The 20,400-nt window shown below is 42.4% G+C and overlaps 1 protein-coding gene across 8 annotated transcripts in view; it reads left to right on the forward strand.

Moving 5' to 3' along the window:
• The first annotated feature begins 8,913 nt into the window (after positions 1-8,913).
• cep295 (centrosomal protein 295) overlaps positions 8,914-20,400 on the forward strand; it is a 201,025-nt gene continuing 189,538 nt past the window's right edge. For 7 of the 8 annotated variants that reach the window (XR_011961542.1, XR_011961543.1, XM_072577814.1 and 4 more), the window contains exons 1-4: positions 8,914-9,044; positions 9,616-9,734; positions 10,193-10,393; positions 17,603-17,727. Coding sequence is in view for 6 of the 8 variants with exons in the window: in XM_072577814.1 (XP_072433915.1) it covers positions 9,627-9,734; positions 10,193-10,393; positions 17,603-17,727 (434 nt within the window). In the remaining 2 variants the exon portion in view is untranslated. The remainder of the gene's footprint in view (positions 9,045-9,615; positions 9,735-10,192; positions 10,394-17,602; positions 17,728-20,400) is intronic. The other variant, XM_072577816.1, reaches the window with a different exon arrangement.

The following is a 20,400-nucleotide window of genomic DNA, read 5'->3' on the forward strand; positions in this document are numbered from 1 at the left end:
GCCTTACTCCAATTTAGAACTTTAACTTTTGGATCCAGTATATCCTTTTCCATCACTATTTTAAAACTAATTGAATTAGTCACTGACTCCAAAGTGGTCCTCACTGACATCTCAGTCACCTGCCCTGCCTTATTTACCTTGAGTAGGTAAAGTTTTGCACCTTCTGTAGTAAGTACATCCACATATTGAATCAGAAACTTTTCTTGTACATACTTCACAAATTCATCTCTGTCTCAGCCTTTGTCAGTACAGCAGTCCCAGTCTATGTTTGGAAATAAAATCCCCGACCATACCACCCTATTATTCTTACAGATAACTGAGATCTCCCTACAAATTTGTTTCTCAATTTCCCCATGGCTACTAGGGAGTCTATAGCACAATCACAAAATGGTGATTTTTTTTTTATTTCTCAGCTCCATCCAAATAGCTACCCTGGATGTATTCCCAGGAATATCCCCTTTAAGTACAGCTGTAATGTTATCCCTAATCAAAAACACCTTTCCCCCTCTTCTCATGATCCCCTTTTCTATCCTTTCCATAGCTTTGGTATCCTGGAACATTAAGCTGCCAGTCCTTTCCATCCCTGAACCATGTCTCTGTAATTGTTATGATATTCCAATCCCATGTTTCTAACCATGCCCTGAGTTCATTTGCCTTACCTGTTAGGTCTCTTGTATTGAAATAAATGCATTTTAATTAATCAGTTCTACCTCATTCTCTGCTTTGTTCCTGCCTGTCCTGACTGTTTGACTTGCTCCTTTTCCCAACTGTACCAGTCTTAGATTGATCTCTCTCCTCAGTATCACCCTTGGTCTCAGCCTCCCACTGTACTAGTTTAAATCCTCCTGGTCAACTTTAGCAAATTACGCTGCTACTGTATTAGCCCCTTACCAATTCAGGTGCAATCTGTCCTTCTTACACATGTCACTTCTACCGCAGAAGAGATTCTAATAATCCGAAAATGTGAACCCTTTGCCGCTGCACCAGCTCTTCAGCCATGCATTCATCTGCTCTATCCTTCTATTCCTACCCTCACTAGCTCATGGTACTGGGAATAATCCAAATATTATTACCCTTGAAGACTTCCTTCTTAAATTGCTGCCTAACTTTCTACATTCCCTCCTCAGAATCTCATCCTTTTCTCTTTCTCTGTCATTAGTTCCAATGCGTATGTCAACCTTCTGCTGGTCCCTCTCCCCTTTGAGAATACTCTGCACCGTCTCTGAGATATCCATCCTGACACCAGCGAGGCAACACACTATTCTGATTTCTTGCTGTTGGTCACAGAAACATCTGTCTGTGCCTCTGACTAGAGATTCTCCTATCATAATCGATTGGTTGGAACCTTATGCACAGTCTTGGTACCAAAACCCTGGCTGTCTATGCTACATTCCCCTGAGCATCCATAATCCACAAATTTTCCAAAACAACATACATGTTTCAGATATAGCCACTGGATATTCCTGCATGACCTACCTTCTTCTCCTATCTTTCCTGGATGTAACCCATCTACCTGACTGTATCTGCAATTTTTCTCCCTTCCTATAATTGCCATCTATCATACCCCTGAACTTCTGTAAATTCCTTGTTGCCTCTACCTGCTGCTCCAACTGATCTATGTGATCCGAAAGGACTTGCAACCAAACACACTTCTTGGTGACATAATCATCAGTAACATGGAAACTCTCCCATATCGAAACAAAAGAGCACATCACTCTATGAAAGGCCATTTTTGTACATTAACAATCTGCAGACCCAGAAAATAGCACACTTACTGCTCTAAAAAACACTCCTCCAGGCTAACTTAGTATCTATGTTTTATATTTTTAAAATTTAATGAAGAGACACGTCTAAAAAAAAATCAAGAAGAACCCACACTACTCACTATTGTAGATTTACGAAAAAAGAATGGTAAGATTACCATTAAAAACTATCTACTTAGATGCGCCCCAGGTCTGAACTCTCCCACACAGGTTTCTCCAAAGTCAGCTGTGAATTTCGCTGTCTTTTCCTTTTTCTGAGATAATGTCCAGAGAAACTTGAACTCAAACAACAGATTCACTGCTAAGTCAGCCAACAGTGTGGATTTCTTCCTTGTTTGAATCATTTCCCATGTGGTCTCTGGCTTTGTCTCTCTTCCTCCTTTTTAAAGTACCATTTCTTTTATCCTTTATTTTCCGAAGTTCCAAAACAATGCAACAGCTTATAAAACAGTAATTACTGCTCCCAGATTTTGAGGAAATCAGTTGCAATACTCGAAATACCTCACAATTGTGGCTCTTACTGCCACAATTTTTTCCCATCCTCCATCTTGGATTAAAAATGCTCTATGATTTGCCTGAAACATGCTGTAATTCCAGTGTAAAGAGGTGTCCTCAACGGAACATTGCAGAATGGCACATTCTTTCATTGATTCGTTGGGGAGAAAAGAAATTAGGTGTAGTGTAAATCGAATAAAGACTTTAATATTGTCTGTTGAGTTTTGAATTTAAGCAGTTTATTGAATGTGCATGGGCGAGTCAAGTCTTCATTCTGGATTAGTGGTGCTGGAAGAGCACAGCAGTTCAGGCACCATCCAAGGACAAGCATCCAAGGTAGGTAGGACAAGTCCGGACAAGTCATGGGGACACTGCTGAGCTGGAAGTTTGGAACTAGGATGAGGTGGGGGAAGGGGAAATGAGGAAACTGTTGAAGTCCACATTGATGCCCTGGGGTTGAAGTGTTCCGAGGTGGAAGATGAGGCGTTCTTCCTGCAGGCGTCTGGTGGTGAGAGAGCGGCGGTGAAGGAGGCCCAGGACCTCCATGTCCTCGGCAGAGTGGGAGGGGGAGTTGAAATGTTGGGCCATGGGGCAGAGTGGTTGATTGGTGCGGGTGTCATCTTCCACCTTGGAACACTTCAACCCCAGGGCATCAATGTGGACTTCAACAGTTTCCTCATTTCCCCTTCCCCCACCTCACCCTAGTTCCAAACTTCCAGCTCAGCACTGTCCCCGTGACTTGTCCTACCTGCCTATCTCCTTTTCCACCTATCCACTCCACCCTCTCCTCCCTGACCTATCACCTTCATCCCCTCCCCCACTCACCTATTGTACTCTATGCTACTTTCTCCCCACCCCCACCCTCCTCTAGCTTATCTCTCCATGCTTCAGGCGCTCTGCCTTTATTCCTGATGAAGGGCTTTTGCCCGAAACGTCGATTTTGCTGCTCCTTGGATGCTGCCTGAACTGCTGTGCTCTTCCAGCACCACTAATCCAGAATCTGGTTTCCAGCATCTGCAGTCATTGTTTTTACTGAGTCAAGTCTTCAGTCAGGCCCTACCAAGCTCTCAATACTTGGTCTCTTTGAACAGTTAGATACAAGGTTTATATACATTTACTGAATCCAGGTGGCTAATTAGTTGCTGCAACTCAGCCTGTCACAGCAAGATATGTAGAGTTCATGTGGACCTCAGATGTAACCAAACCCTGTTTCCTCAATTTTACTATACTGACACAGACAGTTCTAGACATCAAGTGATTTGTTTAATTTAACTGAAATGGTTTAATCTCAAAGTATTTATCAAAGAAAATATCAGAAACAGACCTTCAGTATTGACCAACTTTGTTTCATTGGGAAGCAGCCAGACCATAAAATTACAATTGGGATTTACATCGGATTTTCAGTTGATACTTTACTTTAACTGGACACAAGTACTACAAAGTAGCCACTAGATGGCCTACTTGCACTTGCATTGGATTAAGTGGAGGCCTTGCCAAAAATGTATATTAAAAGGTCCATTGTTTTAGGTTTGTGTCAATACTTTGTATTTACATTGCTGATTTAACGGCATTCCACAGATAAAGCATTTCATGAGTTATGCAGGAAGTATGGCTAGGGTTTTCAGGAGCGGAACTTTAAATCAAGAAAAGGCAGCACCATAAGTAAAGGAAAAACGAGGGGCTACTCAGGAATGGACCCAAATTCTCTTATCCTAGGAGCCACAGATTAACAGGTGTTTATGTGAGTTTTACTGAATGCAGGGTGACAATTAATTGCAGACAGTTAATTTGCTTGTTCACTGTTGCAGGAGCACAGAACAGAGATAATCACTGTTAATTTCTGATAATGTTTTCTTTCTTAGGGATAAACTTAATCTTGTCCATATGAGGTCAGGTCAGACTGTGACACAGAATCTTGTTACACAGTTTGTTACAAATTTCTCCTAGTAATGATTTTGAAGGTAGCTAAGTTAAGGCACAAAGAAAATGGCTTCCAGAGCCACAAAATCTCTTCCACAATATTGTTTTCCCATCATTGCACAAACTTCAGTGCAATGTGTGCATGACTTCATTCAGTTGCTTGTCATGAAATTAAAGCTTTGTGTAGGTGAATTGGTCCTGATAAGTTATTATCTCTGGTGGTGTTGCTGTATGTTTTTAGGCTCATATTGATCCTCTACTGCCCTGCTACTTGAATCTTTAGTGTGATCTATCTGTTCCACTTCACCAGGTATCCACAAAAACTCAAGCTCAAGTTTACAAAAATTATTACATATGAAACCACTGTGCCTCTAAAATAAAAAAGCTGGTGTGTGTAAAATGACCATGATTAGAATAAAAACCTAATTGGTTCTCTAATGCCCTTTATGTTCTTACCTGATTGAACTGTGTCCCACTCCCACTGTTGGAATATTGCGTGCAATTCTGGTCTCCTTCCTATCGGAAAGATGTTGTGAAACTTGAGAGGGTTCAGAAAAGATTTACAAGGATGTTGCCAGGGTTGGAGGATTTGAGCTATAGGGAGAGGCTGAACAGGCTAGGGCTGTTTTTCCTGGAGTGTCGGAGGTTGATGGGTGACCTTATAGAGGTTTACAAAATTCTGAGGGGCATGGATAGGGGAAATAGGCAAGGTCTTTTCTTAATTGTCAGAACTAGAGGACATAGGTTTAGGGTGAGAGGGGAAAGATATAAAAGAGACCTAAGATGCAACGTTTTCACACAGAGGGTAGTACGTGTATGGAATGATCTGCCAGAGGAAGTGGTGGAGGCTGGTACAATTGCAACATTTAAGGGGCATTTGAATGGATATATGAATAGGAAGGGTTTGGAGGGATATGGGCCGGGTGCTAGCAGGTGGGACTAGATTGGGTTGGGATATCTGGTCAGCATGGACGTGTTGGACTGAAGGGTCTGTTTCCATGCTGTACATCACCATGACTCTATGACTGATACCAGCTCTCTGAAGTAGCTCAGAATACAACATAAAGAAGTCAATGTCAAAATAGATTTATTGGCTGCAAATTAAGCAACAAATCAGTACATAACAATTGTATACTCAGTCTTTTGTAGTTTGTAAAGTCATTCATACTAACACTCGGAGATTAGTACTGAATTTAGGAAAGCTACTTCATAGGCTTGTGAAGCAACAAAAATAAAAGAAAGAATTTCAGATGCTGTAGATCTGAAATAAAGACAGAGAGTGATGGGCAGCCTCCATGGAGAAGAAAACAGAGTTAACGTTTCAAGTCCAATAACCCTTCATCAGAGCTGAAAGCAACTGGGAAATGCTGATATATTATACTGATGGTGGTGATGGAATTGGGAGGTGCAGGGGAGGCAGAATGTAAGTGGAACAACTAGATGGAGATAATCCTAAAGAGAGAGAGTGAGGGAGAGAGAAAGAGGGGAAGCAGACAAAGGGATTGCTGATAGCAGTAACTGCTGATTAAGTGACATTAGGAACTGTGAATAGTTGAAAATGGGCTGGCTGTGCTGGCAGCAACCCACACAGAACAGGACATGCGGTGTGGGGATGAGTAATGAACATGGAGGAAGGTGTTCACATTCTAAATTCTTAATGTTGAGTACTTATAGCTGTAAAGTACATAGGCAGAAGATGAGGTGTTGTCCCTCCAGCTTGCATTGAGCTTTGCTGGAGCACTGCAGTAGACCTGAGACAGAAATATTGGCATGGGAACACGGTGGCAGGCGTCTTGAAGCTCTGAGCCATTTTTACTGGTACAGCACATGTGTTCCACAAAGCAGTCATCCACTCTGCATTACTCTCCCCAATGAAAAGGAGACCATATTATGAGCAGTAAACACAGTAGTCTAGATTGAATGAAGTGATTACTGCTTCACCTGGAAGATATGTTTGGGCCTTGGATATTGAGGTAAATGGGAAGGTGCCGTGAGGGTGTTAGGAGTGGACAGGACCAAGGTGTCCTGGAAGGAATAGTCCTTTGGAATCACTGACAAGGGAAGGGAATATGGCAGCTTATGATCCTTTGGGTGCTGGGCTGTTGGGTAGAAACGGAGGACAAGTGGGACTCTATCGTGTTGTAGTATGAAAGGAAAGGATGAGAGTAGAAGTGTGTGAAGTACAAAGAACAAAGGAAATTACAACACAGCAACAGGACCTTTGGCTCTACAAGCCTGTGCCGATCTAGATCCTCTATCTAAATCTGTCACCTATTTTCTAAGGGTCTGTACCCGTCTGCTCCCTGTCCATTCATGTATCTGTTTAGATACATCTTAAGTTACGCTATTGTGCCTGCCTCTACCACTTCCACCATCCTCTGCATAAAGAACCTCCCATGTATATCTCCCCTAAACATTTCCCCTCTCACTTTGAACACATGCCCCGAATAATTGAATCCCCCACTCTGGGAAAAGATTCTTGGTATCCACCCTGTCTATACCTCTTATGATTTTGTAGATGATGATCAGGATCCCCCCATAACCTCCATCTTTCTAATGAAAATATTCCTAAGCTACTCATAGCTAGTGCCCCACATACCAGGCAACATCTTAGTGAACCTCTTCTGCACCCTCTCCAAAGCATCCACATCCTTTATGTAACCAGAATTGTGTGCAGTATTCCAAAAGTGGCCGAACAAAGTCTTATACAAACTGTTACATGACCTGCCAACTCTTATACTCAATATCCCGTCCAATGAAGGAAAGCATGCCTTATACCTTCTTGATCACTTTATTGACGTGCGTTGCCACCTTCAGGGTACAATGGACCTGAACACCTAGATCTCTCTGTACATCAACTTTTCCCAGGACTTTTCCATTTACTGTACAGTTCGCTCTTGAATGGGATCTTCCAAAGTGCATCACCTCGCATTTGCCTGGATTGAACTCCATCTGCCATTTCTCCACCCAACTCTTCAACCTATCTATATTTTGCTGCATGCTCTGACAGTCTCTTTCACTATCTGTTACTCCACCAATCTTAGTGTTATCTGCAAAATTGCTAATCAGATCTCCAGAGCATGAAGGTATATCACAAACAACAGTGGTCCCACCACTGGTCACAGTTCTTCATTTTGAGAAACTCCATTCTGCTACTACTCTCTGTCGCCTTTTGCCCAGCTTTATCCATCTAGCAAGTAAACCTGAACCCCCCGCGACTTCACTTACTCCATTCATAACCGCAACATCCATCTCCATGGGGAACCTTATCAAATACCTTACTGAAGTCCATGTATATGACATCTACAGCCCTTTCCTCATCAATCAACTTTATCACTTCCTCAAAGAATTCTATTAAGTTGGTAAGACATGACCTTCCCTGCACAAAACCATGTTGCCTGTCACTGATATGCCCATTTTCTTGCAAATGGGAATAGATCCCATCCTTCAGTATCTTCTCCAGCAAATTTCCTACCACTGATGTCAGGCTTACCTGATGTATAATTATGTGGATTATCCTTGTTTCTTAAACAAAGCGACAACATTAGCAATTCTCCAGTGCTCCGGGACCTCACCCATGTTCAAGGATGCTGCAAAGATATCTGTTAAAGCCCCAGGTATTTCCTCTCTCACTTCCTCAGATTTTGGGTGGCTTGGATTTGGCAGTGGAGGAGCCCCAGGTCTTGCATGTTCTTGGTGAAGTGGGAGGGGGAGTTGAAGTGGTCAGCCACAAGGCAGTGGGGTTGTTGAGTGTGTGTCTGGATTAGTGGTGCTGGAAGAGCACAGCAGTTCAGGCAGCATCCAAGTAGCTTCGAAATCGACGTTTCTGGGCTTTTGCCCGAAACGTCGATTTCGAAGCTACTTGGATGCTGCCTGATCTGCTGTGCTCTTCCAGCACCACTAATCCAGAATCTGGTTTCCAGCATCTGCAGTCATTGTTTTTACCTTGTTGAGTGTGTGTGTCTTGGAGATGTTCTCTGAACTTTCTGGAACTCAGCACCACCCTCTTGAACTGTCCTAATTGTTCTTCTTCCTTCCCACCTGTCCACTTCTCCCTCTGGTCTAACCTATCACCATCACCCTACACCTTCATTTACCACCTTCCAAGCTACCCTCCCCCAGCCCAACTCTCCACCTCCCCCCCCCCCCCCCCATTTATCTCTCAGCCCCCTTTGACACCTCCACCCCCCCCCCCCCCCCATCACCCCCATTCCTGCTCTCTCCGGTCCTTGGATGTTGCCTGACCTGCGGTGCTTTTCCAGCACCACACTTTTTGACTCTGTTTTTCTCTGTGGTTAATGATGTGGATGCTCCCTGTGAGCCATTTGTGTTCTCTCTGTCCCCATTTCTCTGTGTGTAGTCAGTGACCGGGGTCTTCCCTCTAGTTCTCGCGCTCTCTCGATGTAGTCAACGATCTGCGTCCTCCCTCTGACTCTTTCTCCTCTCTCTATTGTCGGTGAAGTCAGTCCTCCCTTTGACCCTCTCTTCTCCGTAGTCAATGATTTAGGTCCTGATCGCACTCTGAACCAGGTCCTCTGTGACCTTCTCTGCCATAGCCAGTGAGCTGAGCCCTCCCCCTGGCCCTCTATCGAGTCAATGACCTTCTATGACCCTGTCTCTCGACCGTTAGTGATCTGGGTCCCTCCCCCCGACGCTCTCTTGTTGTTTCGTTGCTCGCGCCGACTCCGGTTGGTTGACGCTCAGTTTGAATCGCGGAAGTGATGTCAGAGAATGTAGTTCGTTGTTAAATGTCCGTCTCAGGCGGTTGGTGGAACCGTTGCTTGGTCTGAGTAACGTGGCCTTTCGTGCTTTTGCCGCGCTACCTGAGTCGTGAAGGGCACGTTAGCAGCCCTGACCGAAGTTTAGGTAAATTGGAGGACTGGAAACACTTCGTTGCCGATTGCTTGTTTGTGAAATTGCTTGGTTCGGTTGTTTTTAAAGTACAGCGAGGAGAAGTGTCTCCCAAACAGCAATAGCATTTTGTTTTTATCCCGTTAACAAATATACTATTCCTTGAAATGTGTACGTGCGCAGTTCCTGGTTAACTCTGCCTTCGTTCCGTTTTGGATTTCTAACAAAACTTTGATATTATTGGTGAGGGTTCGGAAAACTTGATGAAATTGTGGGATGGGGGTGGGACAGAGGGTGGTGTGCAGGAGAGGAAATGCGGCCGGCGGTAGATTAGAGCAAAGGGCATTGCGATGGGAGGTGGGATAGAGGAGGATTCTGATGGGTGGCTGGAGTTTGGGCAGAGAGAGAGAGGGGGAGGGTTGGTGTCGAGGTGGGGTACAGACTCAGCAGAACTGTATTTTCTTGATCGAAGATGTTATTACATTTTTGTGGAATAGTTGGCGCTTGAACTTAAAATTCCTGGTTTGCTGTTATTGTGCAACTTGGGAGATATTTGATTTATTTTCGAAATCGGTCCTTCTTACAGATCCAGGAAGGATGAAACGAAAGGTGGTTAAATTGAGTGGTCTTCGTCTTAGTCCAAATGAAGAGGCATTTTTGATAAAAGAAGAGCATGAGAGAAGACGAAGGTTAAGAATAAAGCAGGTATGGTCAGACATGTACTTTTGTAACAACCCAATCAAAGTTTTTTTTTTAAAGATCCATGTCCATCACAGGCTTTACAGAATTGAAATGCAGTGTAAAAAATCTTGACAAAAAACTCAATAGGTTCTGTCTGCCCCTGGAAGGGTAACAGGCACACTGGGAGTGTGACCTGCAAGCTTCCCTCTAATTGAATAACCATGATTTGGAAATTGGACAGTGGTAACTCTGCTTCAAAAATATTTTGGTTAATTTTCAAAAAGTCAAAGGTGACAGGTAAGTTTATAACTTCCTATTGGTAGTCAGTATATTAAATTCAAATACTACCATTATTTTCTAATTTTCTGCAAACTAGAATAATGTGAAACAATAAGGGTGTTTAAAAACTGTACAAAAAGCACATACAGTAGCCAAGGTTGAGACTATTTCTGTTCTTTAGACATTTTCTTGTTACTTTGCAGGTCAGAGAGCAGGAGCGTTCTATTGCTGTGCAGATTCGAGAGGAGATAAAACATCGTCGTAATCAACAGCTTGAGCAACTAGCAAATGAGTTGAAGGCTGAATGGCAGATGGCACAAATGGAAAAAGCTCAGTCCCTAGAAAAGCTTTACCTCTCTGGTTTGAAGGCAGTGGGTGAAGGACACAGACAAGCTAAAGAAAATGTGAGTAAATACTTTCGTTCAGTTATTTCATTAATGAGTATGTGACCAAAATAGTTTAAACACTCTGTCCCTCAGTAGTATAGGGTCCTCCTTGTCTTCACTGTCCATGTGGTTGCAGGATCCCAATGTGGAAGATGAGGCATTCTTCCTCCAAGCGTTAGGTGGTAAGGGTTAGGTGATGGTGGAGGCCTGCATGTCCTTGGTGGAGTGGGAGGTGAAGTTAAAATGTTTAACCATGGGTTGGTTGGTGTGGATGTCCCAGAGATGTTCTCTGAAACGATCCTCAAGTTGGTGTCCTTTCTCCCTGATGTAGAGGAGGCCTCATCGGGTGCAACGGATGTGTGGAAGTAAAAGTAAATTTGTCAGCTGTGGAAAGATTCTTTGGGGCCTTGGATGGAGGTGAGTTGGGGAGGTGTGGGCATAGGCTTTACACTTCCTGTGGTGATAAGGGAAGGTGCTGGGATTGGGGGTGTGTGGACTTGGTTGTGGGTGTGGTTCTGACGCAGGAGTTGCAGAGGGAATGGTCTCTCTGGAACGCAGATGGGGTGGGGAAGGAAATATATCCTCAATGCTGGAGTCTGCTTGCATGTGGTAGAGGATGATGCAATGTATGCTGAGGTTAGTGGGGTGGGAGGTGAGGATTGGGGTGTTTGTTTGGGGGGGTGGTGGAGAGAGGGGGAGAGGATGGGGGTTCTGTCCCTGTTGTGACTGGAATTGAGGCTGACCTGCTGTCCTTTTCCAGCACCCCACACACTTTCAATCTCCAGTATCTGCAGTCCTGACTTTTGTCCCCTTGAGAGGTTATCAGCCATGATTGAATAGCAGAGCAGACTCTGAGCTGAATGGCCTAATTTCTGTTCCAGTGTCTTATGGTCTTTATGGAAATGATTCACCCCATAAATTTGTGTGTGTGCGCTTTTGAGAGAGTACACATGTGAGAAATTGTAGTGTTAGTGAGGATGAAATATTGTCCCCAGTTTTCACCGATTTGTGGCCTGTGGGTCAGGAAACTGAGAATCCAGTTGCAGAGAGTGGGGCTTAATCTGAAATCATGAAGTTTAGTAATCACTCTCAAGGGAATAATCGTGTTGAAGGCTGAACTGCAGTTAGAGTAGGATTCTTATGTAGCTGTTGTTGGTATCAAGATGTTCTAGGGAGGAGTGAAGGGCAAATAATATGGCACAACATCAGCCCACTTGTGGGTGGTTTTGGTCAGGGATTTTAACTTTCCGAACATAGACTTGGACTGCTGTAGTGTTAAGTGTGTACAAAAAAATTCTGTTTTCAGTATGTGGATGTACTTATTAGAGAAGATGCAAAACTTGAACAGCTCTTGGGAAATAAAGCAGGACAAGTGACTAAATTATCAGTGGGGGAGCACTTTGGGGCCAGTGACCATAATTCTCTTCTTTTTAAAATCGTGATGGCAAAGGATAGATAATATCTAAAAGTCCAAGTTCTAAATTAGAGGAAGGCTAATTTTGACAATATTAGGCAAAACCTTCAAAAGTTGTTTGGGGACGGATGTTCACAAATAAACAGACTAATTTGATTGTTACGTCTTCAAAAAAACTCAGAATTTATTTAGGGCAGCGCAGTTGATGTGGACTTCAGTAAGGCATTTGACATGGTAGACTCATGGTTAACAAAGTTGGATCACATGGAATACAGGAAGAATGAGCTTGTATTCAGAACTGGCTAGAAGGTGAGAGACAGGAGGGTGGTGGTGGAGGGATGCTTTTCAGACTGGAGACCTGTGTCCAGTGTGCCGCAAGGCTCCTTGCTTTATGACAAGGGTCCACTGCTTTTCATAATTTTAATAAATTATTTGGTGTGAATTTGGGTACAGTTGGTAAGTTTGCAGATGATGTCAAAATTGGAGGTGTAGTGGACAGTCAAGAAGGTTGCCTTTGGGTACAATGGGATTTGGATCAGATGAGACAATGGGCTGAGGAGTGGCAGATGGAGTTTAATTTAGATAAATATGAGGGCTGCATTTTGGAAAGGCAAATCAGAGGAGAGCCTATGCATTTAATGGTAATGTCCTGGGTAGTGTTGCTGAACCTTGGCGTGCAGGTTTATAGTTCCTTGAAAGTGCAGTCGCGTGTAGGTAGGATAGTTGGTTTGCTTTCCTTTTTATTGGTCAGTGCATTGAGTATAGGAGTGGTACGGTACTGTTGTGGCTGTACAGGATGTTGTGTCAGCCACTTTTGGAATACTGTGTGCAATTCTAGTCTCCCTCCTATCGGAAAAATGTTATGAAACTTTGAAGGGTTCAGAAAAGATTTACAAGAATGCTGTCTGAGTTTGATGGTTTGAGCAATAGGGAGATGGTTTTTAGGTTGGGGCTGTTTTCCCTAGAGCATTGGAGGCAGAGGGGTGACCTTTTATAAAGATTTATAAAATCATGAGAGGCATGGATAGGGACTTTTCCCTGTGATGTGGGTGTTTAAAACTAGAGGGCCTAGGTTTTGTGTGAGAGGGAGGATAATTTAAAAGTGACCCAAGGGTCATGTGTTTGTGAAATGAGCTGCCAGAGGAACTGGTGGAGGCTGGTACAACTGCAATATTTAAAAAGGCACCTCGATGGGTATATGAATAGGAAGGGTTTAGAGGCATATCGGCCAATTGTGGCAAATGGGATTAGATTTAATTTAGGATATGTGCTTGACATGGATGATTTGGACTGACGGGTCTGTTTCCATGTTGTACGTCCCTACAGCTGAATCAGATCCCTCTGATGCCCTAGGCTTGACATGTATGATTAAGTTGTCGAGAGATGTGTTGATGCCAGATTCATCAGCTGCACTCACAAGGTTTCGCAGAACATCATCCATGCACAATGCAGCACCATCCATGCTCTCAAGACTGATTACAACATTATAATCATGGCTCCTCCTTTAGATTAGATTACTCAGTGTGGAAACAGGCCCTTCGGCCCAACAAGTCCACACCGCCCTGCCGAAGTGCAACCCACCCATACCCTTACATCTACCCCTTACCTAATACTACGGGCAATTTAGTATGGCCAATTCACCTGACCTGCACATCTTTGGACTGTGGGAGGAAACTGGAGCACCCGGAGGAAATCCACACAGACATGGGGAGAATGTGCAAACTCCACACAGAGTCGCCCGAGGTGGGAATTGAACCCTGGTCTCTGGCGCTGTGAGGCAGCAGTGCTAACCACTGTGCCACCGTGCCGCTTGATGACACAAAATAGAACGGACTACAGCCAAGTAGTATACCAACAACTGATCAACCAGTAATGATACAACTACCTGCCGATCCAACCAAAGAATGCACCCATCAGCTAAAAAGGTTGATCAGGACATTTGATTCAGTCCTTCAGAGTATCTTTATGCACTCTCATCCACGTACTTTGCTTGTAGCAGACTTTGATAGCCTTCTGAAGAAACACTAAGCCAACACACCTGAACATCCTATGAGAACATCTCTGGCTATGTCTTGGGCATCTTGAAACCCATTGTACAAGGAACCCCCAGCTTCTGTCACAATATAACAGATTTCTTATAGAAACTTGGCTCCCATGGACCTGTCGAACCAGGAGCATTCCTCATCACAATGGACATTTTGGCACTCAATGATGACTACATTGCTGCAAAAACTTCAATACTCAATACCAACAGCTGCCAGTTTCCAGACACCATCCTCCAACTCCTGCTTCATACTCAACCACAATGTCTTCACCTTCGACCACCAGCTCTTCGTCTAGACACAAGAGCCATGGAGACCAAGTTTTCACCCCAGTATGCCAGCACTTGAATGGCACAAGTTCGGGCAAGACGTCTTTGCTCAGGCCCTCTCACCAATGCTATGCACTAGATATGTTGACTACAGTTTCTTCTTTTGGATCATAGTGATGAATCACTGAAATGATTACATAGCAATGTCAACCGGTTTCATCCCACCGTCAGACTTCGCTAGCATAATGCTTCAATCAAGGATGGGCACCTCCTTGATCTTGGGCTGTTGTGGTTGTGGTCATTGTCGTTGTCGCCCCACCTCACAGTTTAGCCTCTGTGAAAGTTTCCTTTCTTCCCTGTTTTTGACAGCATAATCTTACCCTGAATTGGTTCTCTCACCCCCCCCCCCCCCCCCCCCCCCCGCCCCGGCATGTGCGCTCTGTTGTATCCTTTGGTCTCTGCCTATAAACTCTGCGTCTATGATTTTTGAAAAGAATTGTAGCTCAGGTTGTAAGTTTGCTTGTTGAGTTGGTAGGTTTGGTCTCGGACATTTTGTCACCATGCTAGGTAACATCATCAGTGAGCCTCTAGTAAGCGCTGGTGTTCTGTCCCACTTGCTATTTTGTGTCTTGGTCTGTTTAGTGATATCATTTCCGGCTCTCTTTCTCAGAGGTTGGTAAATGGAGTTCAAAATTGATGTTTATTGAAGGAGTTCTGGTTTGAATGTCAGGCCTCTATGAATTCTGGTGCATGTCTCTGTTTAGTCTGTCCTAGGATGGATGTGCTGTCACAGTTGAAGTGGTGTCCTTCTTCATCCTAGTGTAAGGATACTAGTGATAGTTGGTCATTTTTCCTTTTGTGGTTCGTTGGTGCTAGTGTTTCCTGCCCATCTGTCCAATGTAGTGTTTGTTGCAGTCTTCACAGGGTATTTTGTATATGACATTTGTTCTGCTGGTTGTTGGTACAGGGTCCTTTAGGTTCATCAGTTGCTTTTACAGTGTTGGTAGACTTGTGGGCTACCATGATGCCAAGAGGGCAGAGGGGTCTAGTCATTATCTCCTTTGTCTTTTGTCTTTGTCTTTGTATGGTAGTGTGGCTAAAGTCTCTGGGGATGTTATGTCTTCTTGTTTGGGTTTGTTGCTTAAGAATTGGTGGGCTGTGCTTATTGGGTACCCGTTCTTAGATATGCTGCATAGATATTTTTCTTCTGCTTGTAGTTCCTGGGTGCTGCAGTGTGTTGTGGCCTGTTTTAAATGCCCTGATGCAGCTCAGTTTGTGGGTGTTTGGATGATTTGCTCCTGTAGTTGAGTATCTGGTCTGTATGTGTGTTGGTTTCCTGCAGATGTTGGTCTGCATGGTGATGAAACTTGAGAACATGCCTACTAGTTCAGTGAGCAAACCTTAAAACTCTGGGTCTGTGTGTGCTGCTCTGTTGCTGTCTCTGATGAAGGGCTTGCACTCCAAATCAACCTGTGTGACATCTTTCTTTTGTCCACCACCAACGCCAGCACCTCCATGGCAAAATTTGACTTTTTTTTTCTACGTATAAAGAATCTGAGATATTATCCGTGCCAAGTCTGTATCCATTGATTGACCTTCTCTATAATATTACTATTTGCATTTTGATTTAATGCTGTTAATATAGTTGCATCAGATCTACCACTCCTAAATTGGCACTATAAAGGTCCATGGATCTCTTCTCTCCCCATCACCATAATCTCTGTACCTTTTTGTTTGCTCCCTTGCAATCACACAACTTCCTGTTGTATGCATCCATGCTAATTGTCTCATCTACTTGTGATAAATAGTTTCACTTTCTAGCAACTGTGGACACAGAAGTTTCTTCTGAATTCCCCATTGAATTTAGCGGTAACTATCTGTATCTGATACTTGGTTATAGTCCAACAGGTTTAATTGGAAGTAAAATAGCTTTCAGAGCGACGCTCCTTCATCAGATGATTGTGGAGGGCTCGATCGTAACACAGAATTTATAGCAAAAATTTGCAGTGTGATGTAACTGAAATTATACATTGAAAAATTGATTGATTGTCTGTTAAGCCTTTCATCTGTTAGAATACAGTGATAGTTTTTGCTATAAATTCTGTTACGATTGAGCCCTCCAAAATCACCTGATGAAGGAGCGTCGCTCCGAAAGCTAGTGTACTTCCAATTAAACCTGTTGGACTATAACCTGGTGTTGTGATTTTTAACTTTACACCGGCCTCTCCAAATCATATCTGATACTTGTTTCCCTAGTTCCATTCTTCCCTCCAGCCTCTCCTTTTATAATTGTAAAGTTGTTTGTTAATTTGCTTCTCCAGACTTTTCCAGAACAGACAAGTCTAGCCTGTTAATATTCTTGAGTGAACTGTTATATTCTTGAATCCATCTCATGTTTTTAGCAACTATATTTTGTAATCTTTGTTACTATTTTAGGCATTGGTTCCAAAATGGTTCGTGATTCTTCTTGTAACTAAAAATTTGTCTACTTGCTCCATTTAGACCCCAGTTCCTATCTATTATAAGAATTCTGTCTGTCTGTCGTCTCTAATTATAATCTCATTTCTGGGCTGTTGCAATTCTGTCCACTCCTAGGATATTTTTATCACCTAATGTCCTTTCTTTCTCACCTACTGTACCTATGAAATTAAAAACCTTTGTGCATTTCTGCAATTTTTTTACCCACTTTTCCAATGTGACCAGAATTACAAGGTACTGTTAAGTCATCGTAACTAAATGTTTAGGAAGTAAACTTGTAGTACTATGTTTGTGTGCTAAAAATGAAATCTTAAACATGAAATTCAAAACTAGCTGTTTAATGTGAAGTTAACTATTATATATCCACAATAAAAGAGTGAAGTGATGATTGCAGATGCTGGAGATCCGGGTCGAAAAGTGATTCCTGATGAAGGGGTTTATGCCCGAAATGTTGACTTTCCTGCTCTCGGATGCTGCCTGACCTGTGGTGCTTTTCCAGCGCTAACACACTTCATAGTAAATGATCAGGATTACAGACTATGCTTTGCAAAATAAAAGTACATTACAGTTTATTGAATGCAACCCCACAGAAATATTTCTCCTTCATCTCATTATCTTAGATTACTAAAATCTTGTTCTTAAGCATCACATCCTTGATCTTCACTGTTTCGCTTTGGATGTTATTTGAACATAACAAGAACTCCAACATTCCATAGCATGGTTTTAGGCCATTGGCACAAACCACTCTTTCTTTTTTTTTAAATCATAAAAGCTTCTAATCTTCTCAGATACAGATTATCTGGCTACTTCAGGTGTGACTAGTTCTAACACCTTACAATTTTGTTGACTTTGCCTGTTAGCTGTATTTGCAGACTTATAAAAATTCTAGTTACAACTATAGGTCTAAAAATGCACTGTGATTCCTTAACATACAGTCAGTTTGAAAATGAGGAACCTATGTCCAACTAATGATAGCGAAATAATCTTTTCACTTTTTAATATGCATTTGTCCTTTTGATTTCAGGAACCAGATTTGAAAGCTCCCTCAAAACAGGCAGCTGTAAACAGAGAAAAAGCAGAGAAAAGGCACAGAGAAGCATTAAGGGAGTTGAAGCAGCAAAAGGATAAAGAGCATGAAGTCCAAAATAGGTTTGCTATTGTTCTCATATTTATTTGACTTGTGGATCTTGTATAATGAAGCTTATTTATTTAGTTACGAACCTCTTCAGTAATCGCAACTTTTATTTCTAGTTTCTAACTTGTAACAAATCTGTAAATATTCAACTACTTGTCCTTCCGCAAGCAACATGATGCAACTAGTGGGCCTTCAAGCATTCTAGATTTTGGGATTTTTGACTCATTCTTTAAATGTCCTGTTTAGAAGACAGCACAAAACAACAGCTGTAAATGTCTACAGGTAATCATATTGATATATAAATTTTCTACACAGTTCAATGGGTAAGCTTGGGTTTTCCATTGCACTGTATTTACAGTTAATTTGTCAGGCTTGAGAAGACAATCCGCCACCCGTGCCCTGAGATTGATCACCTGTTTTTTTTTAACATTCTAAATTTTGCTTATGTAAAACTAAATGGAAATTTGCCTCCTGAATCTGGCTGATTCTTCTATCGGTTGCAGTAGATTTATTTACTGCCTGCACATATGGTTAAAACTCTTGCATTTTTTTTGTAGTTTTCTAATTACCTATCATCTTCATAAAGAAAAGCTCAGAAGTGTGCACAGAAAGCCAAAGGGGCAACAAAGATGCTAAATGTATTAAATTATGTGTTGCTGCCATGGGGGGTATTAGGTTGAATGCAATTCATCAGCCTTTTTATTTTTAAAAGTGGGGACAGCAATAGATGTTCAAAGATTTAACTTACAGTTAACTTGCATTTTGAGTAGTGCATTTTTTCCAACAAGGTTGTGCTTTCTCTGTGAAATATTTTCCTTGAGGCACTTCAGGTCTCTACCACACATTCATGGGCAAGCTTGTTACATGTCCTACCTAGCAATTGGGTTAAGGGTATTTATTTGTACTGGTTGATTAAATTCCTAACTTATACCCAGTCTATATTGTAGAATAATGAAGCTAGATGCTACTTGGGAACGCGTTTGTCTTTGTGACCACTGCTGTTCCCTCATTGAAGCATGCTGGACAGTGGTTTTGATGGAAAAATTGCTTGCCAGTACAGTACTTTACAAAATTACCAAAAGACACCAAGGTCAAAGCTCTTTGTTGTACCCATCATGGCAAACATGTAAGAAAACAACATTGGAAAGGAAATAAAAACTGAAAGAACTGCAGATGCTGTAAATCAGAAGTTGCTGGAAAAGCTCAGCTGGTCTGGCAGCATCTGTTAAGAGAAATCAAAGTTGATATTTTGGGTCTGGTGATCCTTCCCCCTGAACTGATGGTAGCTAGGAAAATGTTGGTTTATATACAGATGATGGGGAGGAGGTAAGGAGTAAACTATAGGTAGGGATAGAGCCCAAAGAGAGGAGATTAGTTGAACAGACAAAGAAATCCATAACACATCTGGCTGGGAGGATGAATAGCTGTTGATGGGCGCTGATGGTGGTTAATAATAGGTATTTTGAAATGGCAGATTGATAACAAGGCCTGGTGGTTGGGTTGCGGGCGAAGAAATGGGCAAGGACATTTTGAGTTCAATGATGACTCCATATCAAGTACAAAAATTGAGTTTAGAGGGCTGCAGGGCTCCAAAGTGAAAAATGAGATGTTATTTTTCCAGCTTGCATTAAGCTTTGCTGGAGCACTGCAACAAATCTGAGACATATGTTGGCCTGGGAACAGCGTGCTATGATAAAGTGACAGGCAACTGTAAGCTCCATGTCATTTTTGTGGGTAGAACGTAGGTGTCAGTTTATACATAAGGTGCTGATTAGTTGGCATGGTAATGCAGCAGAATCTGTTAACTGTCAATCTTACCTGGTTTTTAAACTCTTCCACCAGGTAGGTGGACTGGCTAAGGTGTTGCTATGGAGAATGCAACATGGATCGGTAAACTCAACATTTTTCTTCCTTTTGTTTTTAAATAAAGGATGAAAAGAATTGAGAAGTTCCTTGTCTACAAAGGCTTCAGTATGAATCAATGTAATTTCCCGTTTGTACAAATTAACCTTCCCATGAACCTGACTGTCAGACAAGCAAATGCAAAGTATTTTAGATGGTGGAAATCTGCAATTAATAAAAGCACTAGGGAAACTGAGCAAGTCTGCCAGCATTGTTGTGGAGAAAATCACCCAGCCTCTGAGTCAGAGTCAGGGTTCAATGACAGTTGATTATGTACAAGGAAATACTGGAGTTCTGGTGAGAGAGAGACACACACCAACAGCACAGTGGTCAGCTACGAGTCTTCTCTTCACCTGGAGCACATGTCAAGATACATTGTGTTATATAATAGGTCAGTGATGGGGTTATTGCCTTTCTAATTTTTGTTTATTTTTGTTGTAAACCATTGCAGAATCGTTGATAGTTTTGGTGTGGTCATTGTCTGTGCTGAAAATGACATTGTCAATTTCAACGTCTGAGCTTCCTAAGAAGGAAGATTACTACAGCCGTGGCCAATAGCTCTTTGTATTGAGTCCATATCAGACAGTTAGCATTTCTATCAAAGGTGTTAGCTGCACCCAGACACTTCGGTGGGCAGTGTATGCTATTCCATGTGTATTCTGTCCTCCATCCACCTTAAACTAATCAACTAGGTTGTGAGTGCATTATGCTGGCATCTAGGTGGCCCCAGGCAGTATCTGTTTGCTTTGCCATCGCTCTCCGTATTGTGTTCTCGTGGCCATTTT

Source organism: Chiloscyllium punctatum, chromosome 9 (assembly GCF_047496795.1).
Source record: "Chiloscyllium punctatum isolate Juve2018m chromosome 9, sChiPun1.3, whole genome shotgun sequence".
Lineage (NCBI taxonomy): Eukaryota > Metazoa > Chordata > Chondrichthyes > Orectolobiformes > Hemiscylliidae > Chiloscyllium > Chiloscyllium punctatum.